Source organism: Vulpes vulpes, chromosome 15 (genome assembly GCF_048418805.1).
Source record: "Vulpes vulpes isolate BD-2025 chromosome 15, VulVul3, whole genome shotgun sequence".
Lineage (NCBI taxonomy): Eukaryota > Metazoa > Chordata > Mammalia > Carnivora > Canidae > Vulpes > Vulpes vulpes.
In genome coordinates, this window is record NC_132794.1 from 365,097 (window position 1) to 379,903 (window position 14,807).

Consider the following 14,807-nt stretch of genomic DNA (forward strand, 5'->3'; position numbering starts at 1 on the left):
CAGGCCACCCCCTGTTCCCGGGAGGCGCCCACCCCGGGCAGAACCGCAGGCCGCGTGCACAGGCCGAGCGCACCGCCGGACAGCCAGGCCTGCAAGCACACCCGCGGCCATGGCCGGGGGCTGAGGACACGTCGCGGGGGACGGTGGCGATCAGGGCCCCGCCCCAAGGTACCGAAGACCTGACATGAGCCCAACGTGTGTGAGCCGGGGGACGGCAGGGCTGTTGACACCCTGATCACACCCCACCCGAACCCCCAAAACTCATTTCATGGCATCTTGGGAGCTGACTCACCCTCGTGACACTTAGAAATCTATTTCGTTTTTGGAAACACATACTCATTTCCCAAATACGTCACGGCAGGCCAACCACTGAAAAGACCGGGCTACTGATCTTCGTGTTTTTAAAAAAATTTACCTGGATTTTCACAATTTTTTAAAAGTCGTGTTTAAAATATATTTAGGGATCCCTGGGTGGTGCAGCGGTTTGGCGCCTGCCTTTGGCCCAGGGCGCGATCCTGGAGACCCGGGATCGAATCCCACATCGGGCTCCCGGTGCATGGAGCCTGCTTCTCCCTCTGCCTGTGTCTCTGCCTCTCTCTCTCTCTCTCTCTGTGACTATCATAAATAAATAAAAATTAAATAAAAAAAAAATAAAAAAAAAAATAAAATATATTTAAAGAAATGTTTTTAAACGTGGGAGATCCCTGGGTGACCCAGCAGTTTAGCACCTGCCTTCAGCCCGGGGAGTGACCTCGGGGTCCCGGGACCAAGTCCCCCCACAGGCCCCCTGCATGGAGCCTGCTTCTCCCTCTGCCTGTGTCTCTGCCTCTCTCTGTGTCTCTCTTGAATAAATAAAATCTTTAAAGAATATATATCTTTAAAGAGGGTAACACAAACATCAAACCATACAAAGACAAAGGATTTAATTTTCTCAGAAACAAGGGCTTCTCCTTGACATAAAATACACCTAAGAACAAATTTTACTCAAAAACACAAGAGGAACACCTCCCAACCTGTGAGGCAAAAATCACCCAGATGCCAAAATCTAAGACACCAACCTGAAAAGTACGGACCAATATCCCTCATGAATACAGACACAAAAATCCTTGAAACACTAGCAAACCGAGCAACATGTGTGATTCGGCCCAAGAACGTGAGCGGCTCTGCAGATGGAACCTCGACAAGGAAATTTGACGTCAACAAAGGGCAAAACCACAGATTCTGAGACACCAGAAGTGCCAATCCAAGCCTCCCGGGACTGAGAACACGAGGTAGAGAGGACGGGTGTGGCGAGAGGAGAGAGGCTCCTGCACGACGGAGGGCGGCCCCACAGGCGCGGTGAGGACGGCACAGGCCGGGCCCCAGCTCCCCTCAACTGCGGGGGCCACCCTGACGGAGAAGGAAGCCTGCGTCTATGTGCAGGTGACGCGAGCTCATACAAGGAAAACACCAAATACGTTAAAAAGCTGGGAAGAACAAACAAGATGCAAGATCAACAGAAGACCCGACGGTCCCAGCGGCCAGCGGGGCCATCTGGGAAACCAGCTCCACCTGCAACAGCATCAAACATCACAAAACACTTGGGGATCAGCTACTCATCAGTGCGACGCTGGTCATCTGAGCGCAGCCACATGCTGCTCAGAGACCTGAGACCCCCGGGGCCCGCAGCATCCACGACGGCCAGAGAAGGAGCGGGGGCAGCGGCCACACCGCAGACCCGAGGACGGCGCGGTGCCCGGGGCCCACGGCTGGCGGCTGGGTGGTGACGCGGCCAGCGTGCGCTCACCAGTTTCTCCTTGGCTCCCGTCGGCCGCATCTCCGCGTCAGCCCGGCCCGGCCCCACGTCCGCTCTCCTGGCGTCCTTGCGTCCTTCCTGCGCAGCCAGCCCCGCCTGCGAGGGCTCTAATCCCGCCTGCTGCTGAGAAGCGTGCCCCTCTCTGCGCAGACAGCGCCCCGGCTCCCGGGCCTGCGCGGCCCTTACCTCCTTCTCCCTCTCCAGCTCCGTGCGGTGCTTCTGCACGTCTGCCTCCTGCTGCTGCTGCACCTGCTCCAGCCGGGCCTGCAGCTCCGCCGCGCGGGACTTCTCCTCCTTGAGCTTCCTCAGCAGAGCGTGATGCGCCGGCGACTCCCGGGGGCCGCGGCTCAGCTGCTCCGTCAGGAGCCGCTCGTGGCGCAGGGCGGCGGCCAGCTCCAGCGACCGGCCCTTCTCGGCCTCCAGGCTCCGCTGCAGCTCGGACAGCTGGCCCCGCTCCTGCGCCAGCAGCGCCTCGCAGCGCGAGGCCTCGATCTGCAGCTCCTTCTGCAGGTTGTCCTTGGCCGTCTGCTCGTGCTTCAAGGCAACGCACAGCTGGCTGCTCTGGGCGAACTGCTTCTCCAGAGAGGCCCTTAGCTCCTGGGGCGGGGCCGGGCAGCGCGTCAGCAGCAGGCTCAGCGAGGCCCCCTGCCCCGATTCTGCACCCGGCCCTCCGCAGCAAAGCACGTCCTCCTTCTACCAGGGACAGGAGTGCCCGCCACGGCTCTGTCGGCACGCTGCACTCCTCCCGAGGCAGCGTTCGGGGACACACACCCACGCCGGGACCCCCACCTGCCTCAGAACCGCAACCCTGAGCGCCAGCTCCGTCCCGGGACGAGGAACCAGGGCGCCTGCTGGACGTGCTGTCCTCACGGCTGCCGGCGGGCCGCTCGCCCCCGGAGACGCAGGGCTCATGGGCAGCCCTGTCACCGCGAAGCTGCTGCTGCTTGCCTGGTCGTGGGCGCCCGCCACCCGCCGCCCGCCAGCCCGCGGCCCAGGCACCTCCAGGGTCTTGGAGCTCTGGCCCTCCCTCTGCAGGTGCTGCAGCTGCGCCTCCTCCAGCCGGCTCTGCAGGGCGCGCTCCTTCCCACGCTCGCTCTCCAGCTCCTGCAGCGCGGCCCTCAGGTTGCTCTCCTTGCTGTCCAGCACAGACCTGCACGGGGGGGAGGGGACACGCCGGGTGGCACCCGCGGCCTCCCACACATGCCCGTGCGCCTGCGCTTCGTGCCCTCCTGCGCCTCAGCTCCGGCACTCGCCCACCCAATGCCAGAGGCGCGTGGCGACAATCACGTGACTCCCATGCGCCACCCGACAAACTGGGGACAGAACCCAAGGCGCGGGAGGCAGGCAGGGCCCCTACCTCAGCTGGAGGACTTCCTTCTGCGCCTCACCGAGCGAGGCCAGCAGCCTCTCGTTGTCCTGCTTACACTCGCGGAGCTCGGACCTCAAGTCCCTGACGACCGTCTGCTCCACCACCAGGAGCTTCCGGACGCTGCTGGCTTTCTCCTGCTCCTCAGTCAGGGTCTTCTGGACGTCGCTTGCTATGCGCTTCTCCTGCTCGACCTTATATGCCAGTAACTCCACTGAGGAAGACATGAGGGAACACGAGACAGCGTCACCTGTGAAGCCAGGCTGAGTTGCACCCGTGACGTCACAGGAAAAACCAGAGACGGGGACAGGGATGTATCCACTCCTGGGAAAAACGGCGTTTCTAGGCCCACAGCCGGGACAGCCGGACGCTGGCCTCCACACACTGTCCGGGCCCGAGGACATGACCTGGCTCCCCAGGGCCTGGGGTTCAGGTCCGGGGCCTGCCTGGAGGCAGAAGCGTGGGTCGGGCCGAGGTGGACGTGCACGAAGCCCAGGTGTGACCGTCCCCAGCCATCCCCACCCCACGTCGCCCGCCACTCCGAGAGCCGGTCCCAGCCCCTACGGCTTCCCTGCAGAACGTCCTGCGGCTCAGGGAGGAAATACCGCATCCTCCTCAAGCTCTTCTGGGACACAAGGTGGAGGCTCCTGCCCACCTTCCACGAGGCTGCCACTAGCCCGACACCAAAACTGGGAGAAGGAAACCCACAGACCAGCAGCCCTCACGCCCGCAGGTGCATGGCATCAGCAAGCCCAGCCCAGAGACGCCCACAGGGTCACGCCACAGCCCCAAGGCGAGGCTGCCCGCTGGACGGCTCTGCCCGCCAGGCCCCACCCAAACCCAGGAAGAGAAGGGGCTCTGAGGCCCCACGGGGCCGGGTGTGCAGAACACAACGGGTGTCACGTGGGCCTGGGCGATGGCGTGCTCCCCACGCCCAGAGCACCGCGGCCCTCCGCTCACAACGCTCGCTCAAGGACCTAAGCAGAGCGATTAGTAAGAGGAAGCAGGTGAGGAAAAAAATAATAAAATGCTTTTTACTCAAAGCCAATGTGAACACCTACAGAAAATTCCAAAAGGACCTAAATGAAACGTAGAAATGCAGGACAGGCTGCTTAAACCCCGTGCAAGCCCAGGGGCTCCCAGACCCGATCCCGCTGCGCCCACTGCTTGCAGGGACCGAGCCCCAAGCCCCGGCTCACCTCACTGGCAGGTCTATGAACTGAGAGGTGCCAAGGCCAGAGGTCCCCGCACCCAGGGGCTCGGAGAGACCAGGACGGTGCTGGGGCCGCGGGATCCAGCACCGGGCGGACCGCAGGGGCCTGGCCACCTCCATGCCACCTGACCCCCGGGAGCGCACGGCCGGGCATGGACGAGGGGCAGCGCTCACCCTGCCTGCGCAGCTGGTGCTCCTGCCGGCTCCCCCGAGCCTCCGCGCTGGTCAGCGCCGCACACAGCTGCTGCAGCTTCTCCTGGTTCTGCAGGTGCGTCATGCGCAGTTGGGCGCGCAGGGCCTGGATCTCCGACAGCAAGCTGCTCCTGTCTGACGCGCGGAGGTGCTCCAAGGACTTCTCCTGCAATCTCCCCAGAGACGGGGCCACGACAGGGAGAGCAGGGTCACAGGCGCGGCCACACGGAGGGCCCTACAGCAGGAACGCCCACCCCGAACAGGGAGCCGGGAGCGGGGAGCAGGGGGACGTCCTGGCGTAAGCAACCCACGTTCTGCAAACTTGTGCTTCCGGCGTCGTGGACACAGCCTGGGGACTGGGCCTCGTCCCTGACAGCAGGAGCAGGGGCGCGGAGGCCCAGGGACCCTCGGACCCCATGCACTGGGGCCTGCTGAGGACCCGCGTCGGGACTCCAGTGCCCTTTCCTGGGAGGGGTCCCGGGGCCCTCACCACCACCGACCCCTCTGGCTCCCGACCCCCCAACCCCAGGCTCAGGGCGCACAGCCTGGGCCAGACCCCCGAGTGCTGCTCTGTTCTCAAGGAAAGGCCAGTCGTGTCCAGACGACTAAGCAGTGCAGTGCTGGCACCGAGGCAGGCCTCCTCCTGCCACCCACGTGCCAAGGTCAGGGGGCTCACAGGGACCACTGCATCACCGTCTGCGGGGCCCGGTGCTCACCTGCTCCTGGACCACCTTCTCCAGCCTCTCCAGCAGGGAGCTGTGTTCCCCGGGGGCAGAGCCACAGGGCCGGGGCTGCAGCTCAGCCCTCAACATCTCCCGTTCTTTCCCAAATGCCTCCTGAACAGCCTGTAGAAATTCTCCCCTCCAGTCAAGGCCTGGGTCGGGAGGTTCCTAAATATTGAAACAAGGAGCTCGGAATCCTCCCCAACGCCTCCTGGGGGCTGCAGCCCCAGCCACCCGACAGGAGGGGGACACCCTCCCAGGACCGTGCAGGGCACCACAGAGGCAGCAGCTAAGGGAGCAGCACGGGCCCGGGGCACCCCCTGCGCGGCCGTCGCTCCTGGCTGCCCCCCACAGCGGCGGCCGCATGGTCTCCTTGGACGCGGCTCGGCACTGGGCCCTGGTCAGAGTGGACGCTGGGCTGCCCGCGTCCTCCTCCCGTAGCCTCTCCTGCCCCAGTGGGGCCCGAACGAGCCAGCAACGTGACTGAGCGGGTGGCTGGCCAGCCACACGGCCCCCGTGCCGCCGCGGCCTCACCCCTTCCTCCATCCCACCTATCTGGCCGCCACCCCCTCCCACGGCTCCTCCCACGCGCCCCGTACCTGCTCTCCCTTCTGGGGTGCCAGGTGCGGATGTCTCCTCAGGGCCGGCACCGCCTCCAGCAGGCCGGGGCCCTCCCCCGGGAAGTGCTCCAGGGGGGCCCGCGGCTCGCCCCTGCTCAGGGCGCTGGGCAGCCCGCGGCACTCGGACAAGGCCAGTATGTGGTGGCTCTCGTCACACACCATCTGCAGCAGGGCCTGCGACGGGACGGGGGCTCAGGAAGGTGTGGGGAGGTGCCGCCCGACCCAGCCACCCCAGCAGCACCGCGGCTGCCACCCCTGCCACCCCCTCCCTACGCCGGGCGGCACACGGTCCCTCGCAGAGAACTAGGACACGCACACCCACCCTGCGTCTCCAATGAGAGACGCGGATGGCGGAGGAGGGTGGTTCCCCAGACACGACACGTAACCGACCCCGACCCCGGACACTCACAATGTGCCGTGTGTTAACCAGAATTAAAACTTAAAAATGTACGTGACTCACAAACATCTCATTCCTTAGTGTATTTCAAGGTCTTTTCACCACCTACAGCAGTGAGGCTAACACGTATAAATACGTCACGACTTTTAAAAATGAATGAAAGTAAGTAAAGAAATACACGTTTGGAAGAATTCCTCTGGGGGAAAAGTAGCAACGAAGAGGCTTGCGACAGAGTCCAGCTGGTTAACCAGGAACGGGCTCTGCTAGGGTTCTAACGAGCCGACCCCAAAACATAGACGTTAACGTGAAAGTGCCGAAAGCCAAATCATACGTAGCTTATTTTAATAACAATCTCCTTCAACAACCTACAACTGCTTCCACTTTAAATAGAATTCATTGCTGTGCAGCAGCTGCAGATGGTGGCCCCCGGGGCACAGGGGGCGCAGGCGACAGGCCCTGCAGGTGCCACCCGCGCCCCGTCCTGCATCCTCGGCCCGTCCACACGGGCAGCGAAGAGCAAGCGATGCGGCAGTGACGGGCTGCAGGCGACCACGTACCTCCCTGGACAAGTGCACGCTGAGCAAGGCCCGTGACGCCCGGCCCCACCCCGCCAGCCAGCGAGGCTTCCCGTGAGGCCCTTGCGCACGTCCCAGGCTCACGCCCCGGGTCTGACGCTGGCTGGGCGTGGAGGCCAAGTGGTTTGAGCCTCGGCGGCCGCAGCAGCTTCCACAGCCCTGTCCTCAGGACTGGCCGTGGGCAGGGTCTCGCCACCGCGTGGAGCCAGCCCTCCCCTTGCGGGGTCCTCAGGCGCCCCGCTTTCCTCCAGCGGACGCCCGGCGATTCCCAGCACTGCTGCGCCCCCGGCCCCCCCGTCCGCCTCCAGTCACGGCCGCTTCCAGGGGCCCCTGAGCCACGACCACAGCACGGTCCTGGGAGCTCTTGCCGTGTCGTGAGGCCTCGCAGGGCCAGCTCAGGCGGGAGCGCAGGTTCCCCCGCGGGCGGCTGTCCCTCCGGGGAGAGCGGGGGCTGCGAGACCCTCACCTGACAAACCCACCTGGAAATACCTTTGAGCTACTTTCTGTTCTTAAAGGCTGATTTCACAGAGAGCAGACCGGCGGGGGGCTGACCCCTCGGGCGCGGAGCCGACGCGGCCCCGACATCAGACCCAGCCCGCAGCACGGCCCGCTGCTCATCTGGCTGAGCCGCCCAGGCGCCCCTCCTGGTGCCACTTCCAGGGAGACCTGGAAACCACAAAGTCCCAGGTTGTGACTGAGGCGAGCGCAGAGCTCGGGGGACCCGCACCCTACAGCTCGCTCGGCCGCCAGGGCTCCAGGGCCTTTGCTGCGCTGCTGTTTTCTTTTTTGATCACTAAGCACTAAACCGCAAAGCTTAAGTATACGTAATTGTAACGACCACGTTCATTCTTTAAAATTACAAATTCTAACAGGTTGCTTGAGTTGGAAACACTAAGAAATGTGCCTTTAATGTTTTAAGTCATATAAAAAATTAAGGAATGCAAAAAAGGAAATAAAAATTGACAGCCAGAAAAAACCCAAATTTAATTCTTAAAGGAGTAAGAACACCACAATTTTTATTTATTCTGAGCACAACTTCAAGAGTTTTACTTAACCTCAAAATCGCCTTCTCAGGGCCCCTGGTGGCTCCGTCAGTGAAGCCTCTGCCTTCGGCTCAGGTCACAGTCTCAGGGTCGTGGGATCGAGTCCCGCGTGGGGCTCCCTGCTTCCCCCTCTGCCCCTCCCCCCTGCTGGTGCTCGTGCTCCCTCTTTCTCTGTGTCTCAAATAAACAAGTTAATAGATAAACCTTAAACAATCGTGTGCCTTGGATGGTACAGGGGCAGCGAGGTAAGAGGACGGGCAGCAGCTGTATCTGCGGGGGGCACAGCGGGACTCAAACCCACCAAATCGCCCAGCTGTGCACCTGAAACCAGGGGACGCTGGTGTCCGCTATACTCAGAAACAACAACCCCGTTTTCCTTGGAAATGTTTTCACTATTTAAAACATAAGAGTGTCATTGTATCATCTACTTATTCAGCCAAGCTCCTGTCTGTGCTTTTGAGGTGACCTGTGCTGTGGGATGATCACGGGCCTGGAGGAAAGACGCTGGGTGACGGCTGCCAACGAGAACGGGGTGTGCTGACCGTGGCTCCGCCCCCACCACGCCCAAATCTTCCAGTGTGACTGGCAAGTTGACGGACTCCGCTCTGGGCCAGCAGAGGGGGGGTGGGGCGGGACACAGCGACACCCCGTCACAGGTCCCCAGGGGTAGCCCAGCCCATCAATGTGCGGGCCCTGCAGGTGCATGGCTGGGCCTGCCAGGAGGTGAGGACGGTCTCCTTGCGGGGAGGGGAGTGCAGGGTGGGACGCTCCTGGAGAACAGGCTGCAAGGAGCCTTGGTACACCGAGAAGTGCTCCCCGGCCACCCCGGGACGGCCCGCTGACGGCAGAAGGGAAGGGCCGAGCGAGCGGGGGCATGTGTGGCCCCTCGGTGCGCGGGAGCTGCCCCACCAGGGGCAGGAGGCGCCGTGCAGCCAGCGCAGTCAGAGCTGAGGCCGCCAGCGCACATGCACACGCACACGGCCGCACGAGAGCGGACGCCGTCCTCCCACAGCCTCTTCAGCCCTGACAGGATGGAACCTCCCGCCGGGCGGCCGCTCCACAGCCCAGTGGCCCAGCAGCCCCGTGCCTGCAGCAGGCCAGCCTGTCCCCTGCCCGCCCGGCGGAGGGCGGCCCAGCCGCGAGCACACACACGCCCAGTCGCGGAAGGAGAGGCCGACGGGCAACCTCAGAACCAAGTAAAGGCCGCCGCCGCCCACTCCCCCACGGACGGCCGGGCGCTGGCACCCGACCTCACTTCCGAAGACGAACCCTCATTCCTCTTATGGAACGTCGCCCCTGCGGGCCTCCACATGCCGTGCTGCCAGGCCCTCCCCGCACACGCGTCCCACGCACCCGGAGTCAGCAGTTCCCTCCCTCTGGAGATGTGAGCGACGCACCGGCACCACGAGAACCGCCGCCACGGTCTGTGCCACGGACGGACGCGCCCGCGCAGCAATCACAGTGGCCGCCGACGGAGGCCCGCGGACGGCACGCCCTGCTCCCACCAGCCCTTACCTTCACTTGCTTCGGGTGGACTTCCTTCTCCTTCATGGCCTCCAGCGGCCGTCGGAACCTTCCAGAGGCGGCAGGAGGCCCTGGGGGACGAGCAGCGGGGGCCCCAAGTCTTCCCAAATCTTGGTTTAGGATCTCTCCACACGCCGAGCCATCACCTAAAAACAGCACGAAGTCCAGGTCTACACCACGATCTCTGGATTCTGGGCTGGGGGCGGGGGCGCCCTGTAGAGCGCCGGGCATGGTCAGACCCCCGCCGTCCGGTGCCGCACAAGGTCCCTAAACACCCAGGAGAGCCGCGACCAGGCTCCTCCTGGACGTCAACAAACCACCAAAGGGGACAAAACACCTTCCTAAACCCCTAAGCTGACATAACTACTTGCATGAAGAAAGCGTGTATTGTGCATGTTTGGTATGTTAACCCCCGTGAGCCCAACACAAGCGTCAGGCACCTCAGTCCTCCGTCCACAGACGCAGACCCCTGGGCAGACACGTGCGGGGCCCGTACCTCCCGCAGCCGCACATGGAGGCGGCACAGGACGCGCAGCAAGCGACCAGCCAGCAAGGGCTGAACACACCTGACGGGGTGGAGAGCAGCCCTGAGCTCGCGCGGGAACGAGGGCGAGGCCCTGGCACGGCCCCTGGCGGCACAGAACTCCCACCGGGTGCCGACGGCCACCCCGCCACCGCCTGTCTCGGGAGCGCCGGGGAGCGCTCCGCCACAGCACGCAACAGGGCCGCAGACGCCGGAGGAGACTCAAGAGGCAGCAAAGCCAAGAGCAGGTCAGGAAACCCGGAACATGTTCAGAGAAATCAGGAACCATCTCACTCGGGAAACAAGGCAGGAAGTTTCAAGAGAAAGGGACAGAGAATAACAGAAAGCAGCGCTCTTAGAAGCTAAGACACGGCAGAGATGGAAACATCCGACACAAAGCTCAGGAGAGGATTTCTTAAAGTTCTCCAACACAGAAGAGCGAAGTACAAAGGAGTGAGAAGAGACAAAACGAGGAGCTGCGGGAACCAGTCCAGCGACTAACACAAGCGCGGCAAGCTGAGGCCGCGGCAGCCCCGGCGTGGCTCCGGGGCAGCAGGGCCGGGGGCAGCGCAGGCGTCCTGGCGTCCAAGGGACGGCCTCCTCACCTCTGCTTCTGCAGAACACACTGAAATCAGGGTCACCAGGGAGGGACAGGGGTGGGGCCCAGGGAGCGGGGACCAGAAGGGGGAGGCCACGGGGAGGCCAGCGCACACCCTGCTCGCGGACGGCGTGGACCCTCTGGGGGAGGACACGGAGTCCCAGGGGTCCTGCGGGAACAGGACAGACGCGCTCCAGCACGCAGTGCAGTGAGGGGACAGGACATGACAGGGCCATGTCGGGAGGACAGGACAGGACGTGTGAGAAACCAGCAGACACAGGTCGAAACATGTTGCTCTAAGTAGCAAATATGATTTAGGAATAAATACCAGAACAAACGTCTCAAAGCTGACCGTGGACTCAGTCCTCAGGGGAGGCGGAAGGCACCGGGCAGAGACGCCCGATCCCTAAACCAGGCCCTCGCGACACAGAGCAACTCCAAACTTAAAACGTTGCTCACCCCACTCGGCTGAAACGCCGATGAACTTTACTTCACTGTGGTCTAGTTTTCAAAAGCACTGAATTAAATCAATGATGACTTTTTGAAAAATCAAACCATCAATGTTGGTTGTAAAAAATCAACAACTGGGCAGCCCGGGTGGCTCAGTGGTTTAGTGTTGCCTTCGGCCCAGGGCATGATCCTGGGGTCCTGGGATCAAGTCCCACGTCGGGCTCCCTGCAGGGAGCCTGCTTCTCCCTCTGCCTGTGTGTCTGCCTGTGTGCGTGTGTCTCTCATGAATAAATAAATCTTAAAAAAAAAGCCCAACTGCAGAAGTAGTTGTACAAGGTTGGAAAGTCACAGTTTGGCAACCAACCTAATGACCATCCTTGGAGGCTGACGTCAGCGGGCCGGGGTCTGAGAAACACGAGATGGCAGGCATGGTCTCCACAGACCACTGCCCGACACCATGCCATCAAAAAGGAAAAATCAGGGATCCCTGGGTGGTGCAGCGGTTTGGCACCTGCCTTTGGCCCAGGGCGCAATACTGAAGCCCCGGGATCGGGTCCCACGTTGGGCTCCCGGTGCATGGAGCCTGCTTCTCCCTCTACCTGTGTCTCTGCCTCTCTCTCTCTCTCTCTCTCTCTCTGTGACTATCATAAATAAATAAAAATTAAAAAAAAAAAAAAAAAACGTGGTGGACACCACCGCGAGCCTCGTGCCAGGATGCCCTGGGAAGAGCCCCGCACCCACGTGCGAGGGACACCTGGGACACCCACGCTGACGACTCGACTACAGATACCCACACAAGACGCAGGAGCTGCTGGCAAGGGGAGGGCCTCCCCCCCGCACTGCGGGGCCCAGCAGGCGCGTCTCAATGCCTCGTAGCACTGCGGCGTCTCCTCCTGTGAAAGGTGCCAATGAGAAACACGGCAGAATCTAAGTGAGGGGGCAGCCACAGATGCCCAGGTGCTGGGAGCAGGGACCTGGTCCGTGAAGCGCACCATCGAGTTTTCCAGAGTAATAGGCATCAGGCCTCCAAGGGCCACTCCGCAGAGAGGGGTCGAGGTGGGCTCACACAGCAAACGCCGGCCTGGGGGCCCTCTGTGCTCTTCTGTTCTCTGAAACCGTGAAGAGGTGAAAGAAAAAGAAAAGAAAAGAAGAAAAGAAAAGAAAAGAAAAGAAAAGAAAAGAAAAGAAAAGAAAAGAAAAGAAAAGAAAAGAAAAGAAAAGAAAAGAAAAGAGAAAAGAAAAGAAAAGAAAAGAAAAGAAAAGAAAAGAAAAGAAAGAAAGAAAAGAAAGACCAACTCACTGTTTTCACTTCCATTGTTCTTTCCTTCAAACCCAAGAGGAGAGGATCTGGGCTTTTCTTGAGCATCAAGAGATGTTACGATAAAATCTTCAACATCTTTCTCCTGTTCAAATAGGTTATTAAATGGTCGTAAAATAACAATTTATCACCTCAGGGAGCTAAACTAGCCAGATGGAAACTTTCTAAGGCCCGAATTGATCATTTTTCCACACAGAACCCAAACACGAGTGTTTCATGCTTGTGAACACATCGAAATCATGTGCTTCTAGGAATTTAAACAAACGCAGCCATAGTTCTCTAGGAATATTTTAAAGAAGCCACCGGTATATATCTCAAATTAAAAAAAAAAAAGGTTTGCAATACTCTGTACGGGCATATGGTGTCTCCAATAACACGTCCCCTGTAACTTGTTTTTAATCTAACCCAGGAGATGCAAAATCTCAACATCGTCATAGAAGAAAAGATACAGTCTAAGTCAAAAATAACTGTTGTGAAATTAATCAGCACCATATGTAAAGCCTATTAAACATGAAACACAACTGAAAATAAACCTAGAAAAAAAAAAATAAACCTAGAAAACACATTCTAGACAAAGAACCTGAATGGAAACTACACACGAAGGCGGGTTTGTGACTGTGCTTCTTGAGTCCGCGCTAGTGAGCGCACGCAGGCCTGGAGTGAGTATGAGTAGGACTGGTGCATCGCACATGTTTTTAAGAAAAACTGAAGTCCTCTAATTGCTCATATTGCAACCGACTGCAGTTGGTGCTGCATAGAGCTGACCGTCCCTACACATGGTTGACCAGGGGACTGCCAGCTGCGCACCCACACCTGGGCCGCTGGCCCTGCCAGGAGATGAGCCAACAATGGCCACAGCTATGATACTGCAGGCCCCGCAGACACATTCCCATGGAAACACTCTGGAGCGCCCACAGACATCCACAGACACCAAACCAGGGCAGCACCCGAGGAAGACCACTTACCACAGCCATTCGCGGCACGTGGTGGTCCGCGGAGGGAACCCGGTCTGCAGCCAACGGAGACTCTGCAGACCTGGAGGCCTTTTCTGCTGGTGACTGGCCCAGATACCAAAGCAGCTCCAACTGGTCACCCTGGAGCGAGGCACTGGTCCTGTCCTGCAGGGAGGCGTCCAGGCTCAGGGCATCTGAGCATGGGGTCAGGGGCAGGCTGGGCACAGGCTCCAGGGTGAGGTCCTTCCTGACAACCTCTGGGGAGCTCCAGGAGGACAGGTCCATTGCCCTGAGTGTGTTCTTCAAGGGCCCGGGCCCCTCCGTAGGGGTCAGGTCAGGGGAGCCACCATGGAAGTTTGCTTGTAGACAATGTGGTCCTTCCTGCAACTCAACCTTATCTTCCACGGGAACATCTAGCATTTCATTTCTCATCAGTGGGTCCTGATTTCCACTCAGGTCAGTTAGATCACACGTGGTCTTATCGATATGAAATGCATCAACAGGAGATGACCTGTCAGTTTCTTCACCATTACTGGAGCTATCACTCAAACTATTTTCTAAAGCACGTGAACAGGCCACCGGCTGCTGAGATTTGAAATCCTCTGTCTCAATGTTCTGAAAGTTCACAGAACGCACCAGGTGGTTCAACTTTTCTTGAAGTTCTTTCACCTGACTTATGAGACCAACTTTCTGCAGCCGACGATCTTCCAGTAGATTTTCCTTATTCTGCATGTAAAAAAGAACACGCATAGAGTAAAATAGTTGAACTACACACAGTCACATCTGTCTCTGGTATTTACAAGCCAGTCCTTGAGTCCCTTCGCAGCTCTTGAGATTTCAAGCTATTTTAATCCCACGAAGGAGGCTCTCGGCCGTGAGCCCCCTGCCTACAGGTGCTTGCTGCAGAGGACTCTGGGAAGGCAGCAGAGCAGGAAGCAGCAGGAGCCTGGCGCCCCTGCGCTGCGCTACCCCTGCCCGGGCTGAAGTCTGTCCACTGTCTCCAACTCTGGAGTCTGTCCAAGGCTTGCAACTTCCCAGGGGGGGCGGAGGGTGCACATCAGCTGCTACCCAGCCCTGGACCCCAGCCCTGGAGCAGCGAGCACAGGACGTGTGTGAGGCACGGGGGGCCACAGGAGCTGCCCCACCAATACCGGGCACCTGTGCTCTGGCTGCTGCTCCTGATCATGAAGGGCAAAGCGGCTGGAGGCCATTGTTGCAGCCCCTCCCCCTCTGGCTGAAATGACCTCCAGGAGATTTAAAGGGCCACTGCTCTCCTTCCCCACAACAGCATTTTTCTTTTTTCTTTTTGAGGAGAAATTAAATGGGCACAGAGACAGCCTACAACAACCGAACAAGGTGCACCTGAGTGGCTCAGTGGTTGTCTTAAAATCTTAAAAAAAAAAAACAAAACACTAAACCAAACAAGCAAAAAACCACAATAACAAAAAACAGCAAACTATGAGGAACAGATTCACATTTCTATATTTACTAGACTCAAATGTTCATCATTCACAACAA

General features: G+C 59.6%; 1 protein-coding gene across 11 annotated transcripts in view; it reads right to left on the reverse strand.

Moving 5' to 3' along the window:
* Positions 1-14,807, reverse strand: part of PCNT (pericentrin) — a 103,054-nt gene that overhangs the window by 13,527 nt on the left and 74,720 nt on the right. For 8 of the 11 annotated variants that reach the window (XM_025985473.2, XM_025985471.2, XM_025985469.2 and 5 more), the window contains 9 exons: positions 13,302-14,015; positions 12,319-12,421; positions 9,439-9,593; positions 5,888-6,082; positions 5,283-5,456; positions 4,549-4,732; positions 3,153-3,375; positions 2,795-2,945; positions 1,787-2,392 (listed from right to left, as the gene is read on the reverse strand). In XM_025985473.2, coding sequence (XP_025841258.2) covers positions 1,787-2,392; positions 2,795-2,945; positions 3,153-3,375; positions 4,549-4,732; positions 5,283-5,456; positions 5,888-6,082; positions 9,439-9,593; positions 12,319-12,421; positions 13,302-14,015 — 2,505 coding nt within the window. The remainder of the gene's footprint in view (positions 1-1,786; positions 2,393-2,794; positions 2,946-3,152; positions 3,376-4,548; positions 4,733-5,282; positions 5,457-5,887; positions 6,083-9,438; positions 9,594-12,318; positions 12,422-13,301; positions 14,016-14,807) is intronic. The other 3 variants (XM_025985474.2, XM_072738487.1, XM_072738485.1) reach the window with 1 other exon arrangement.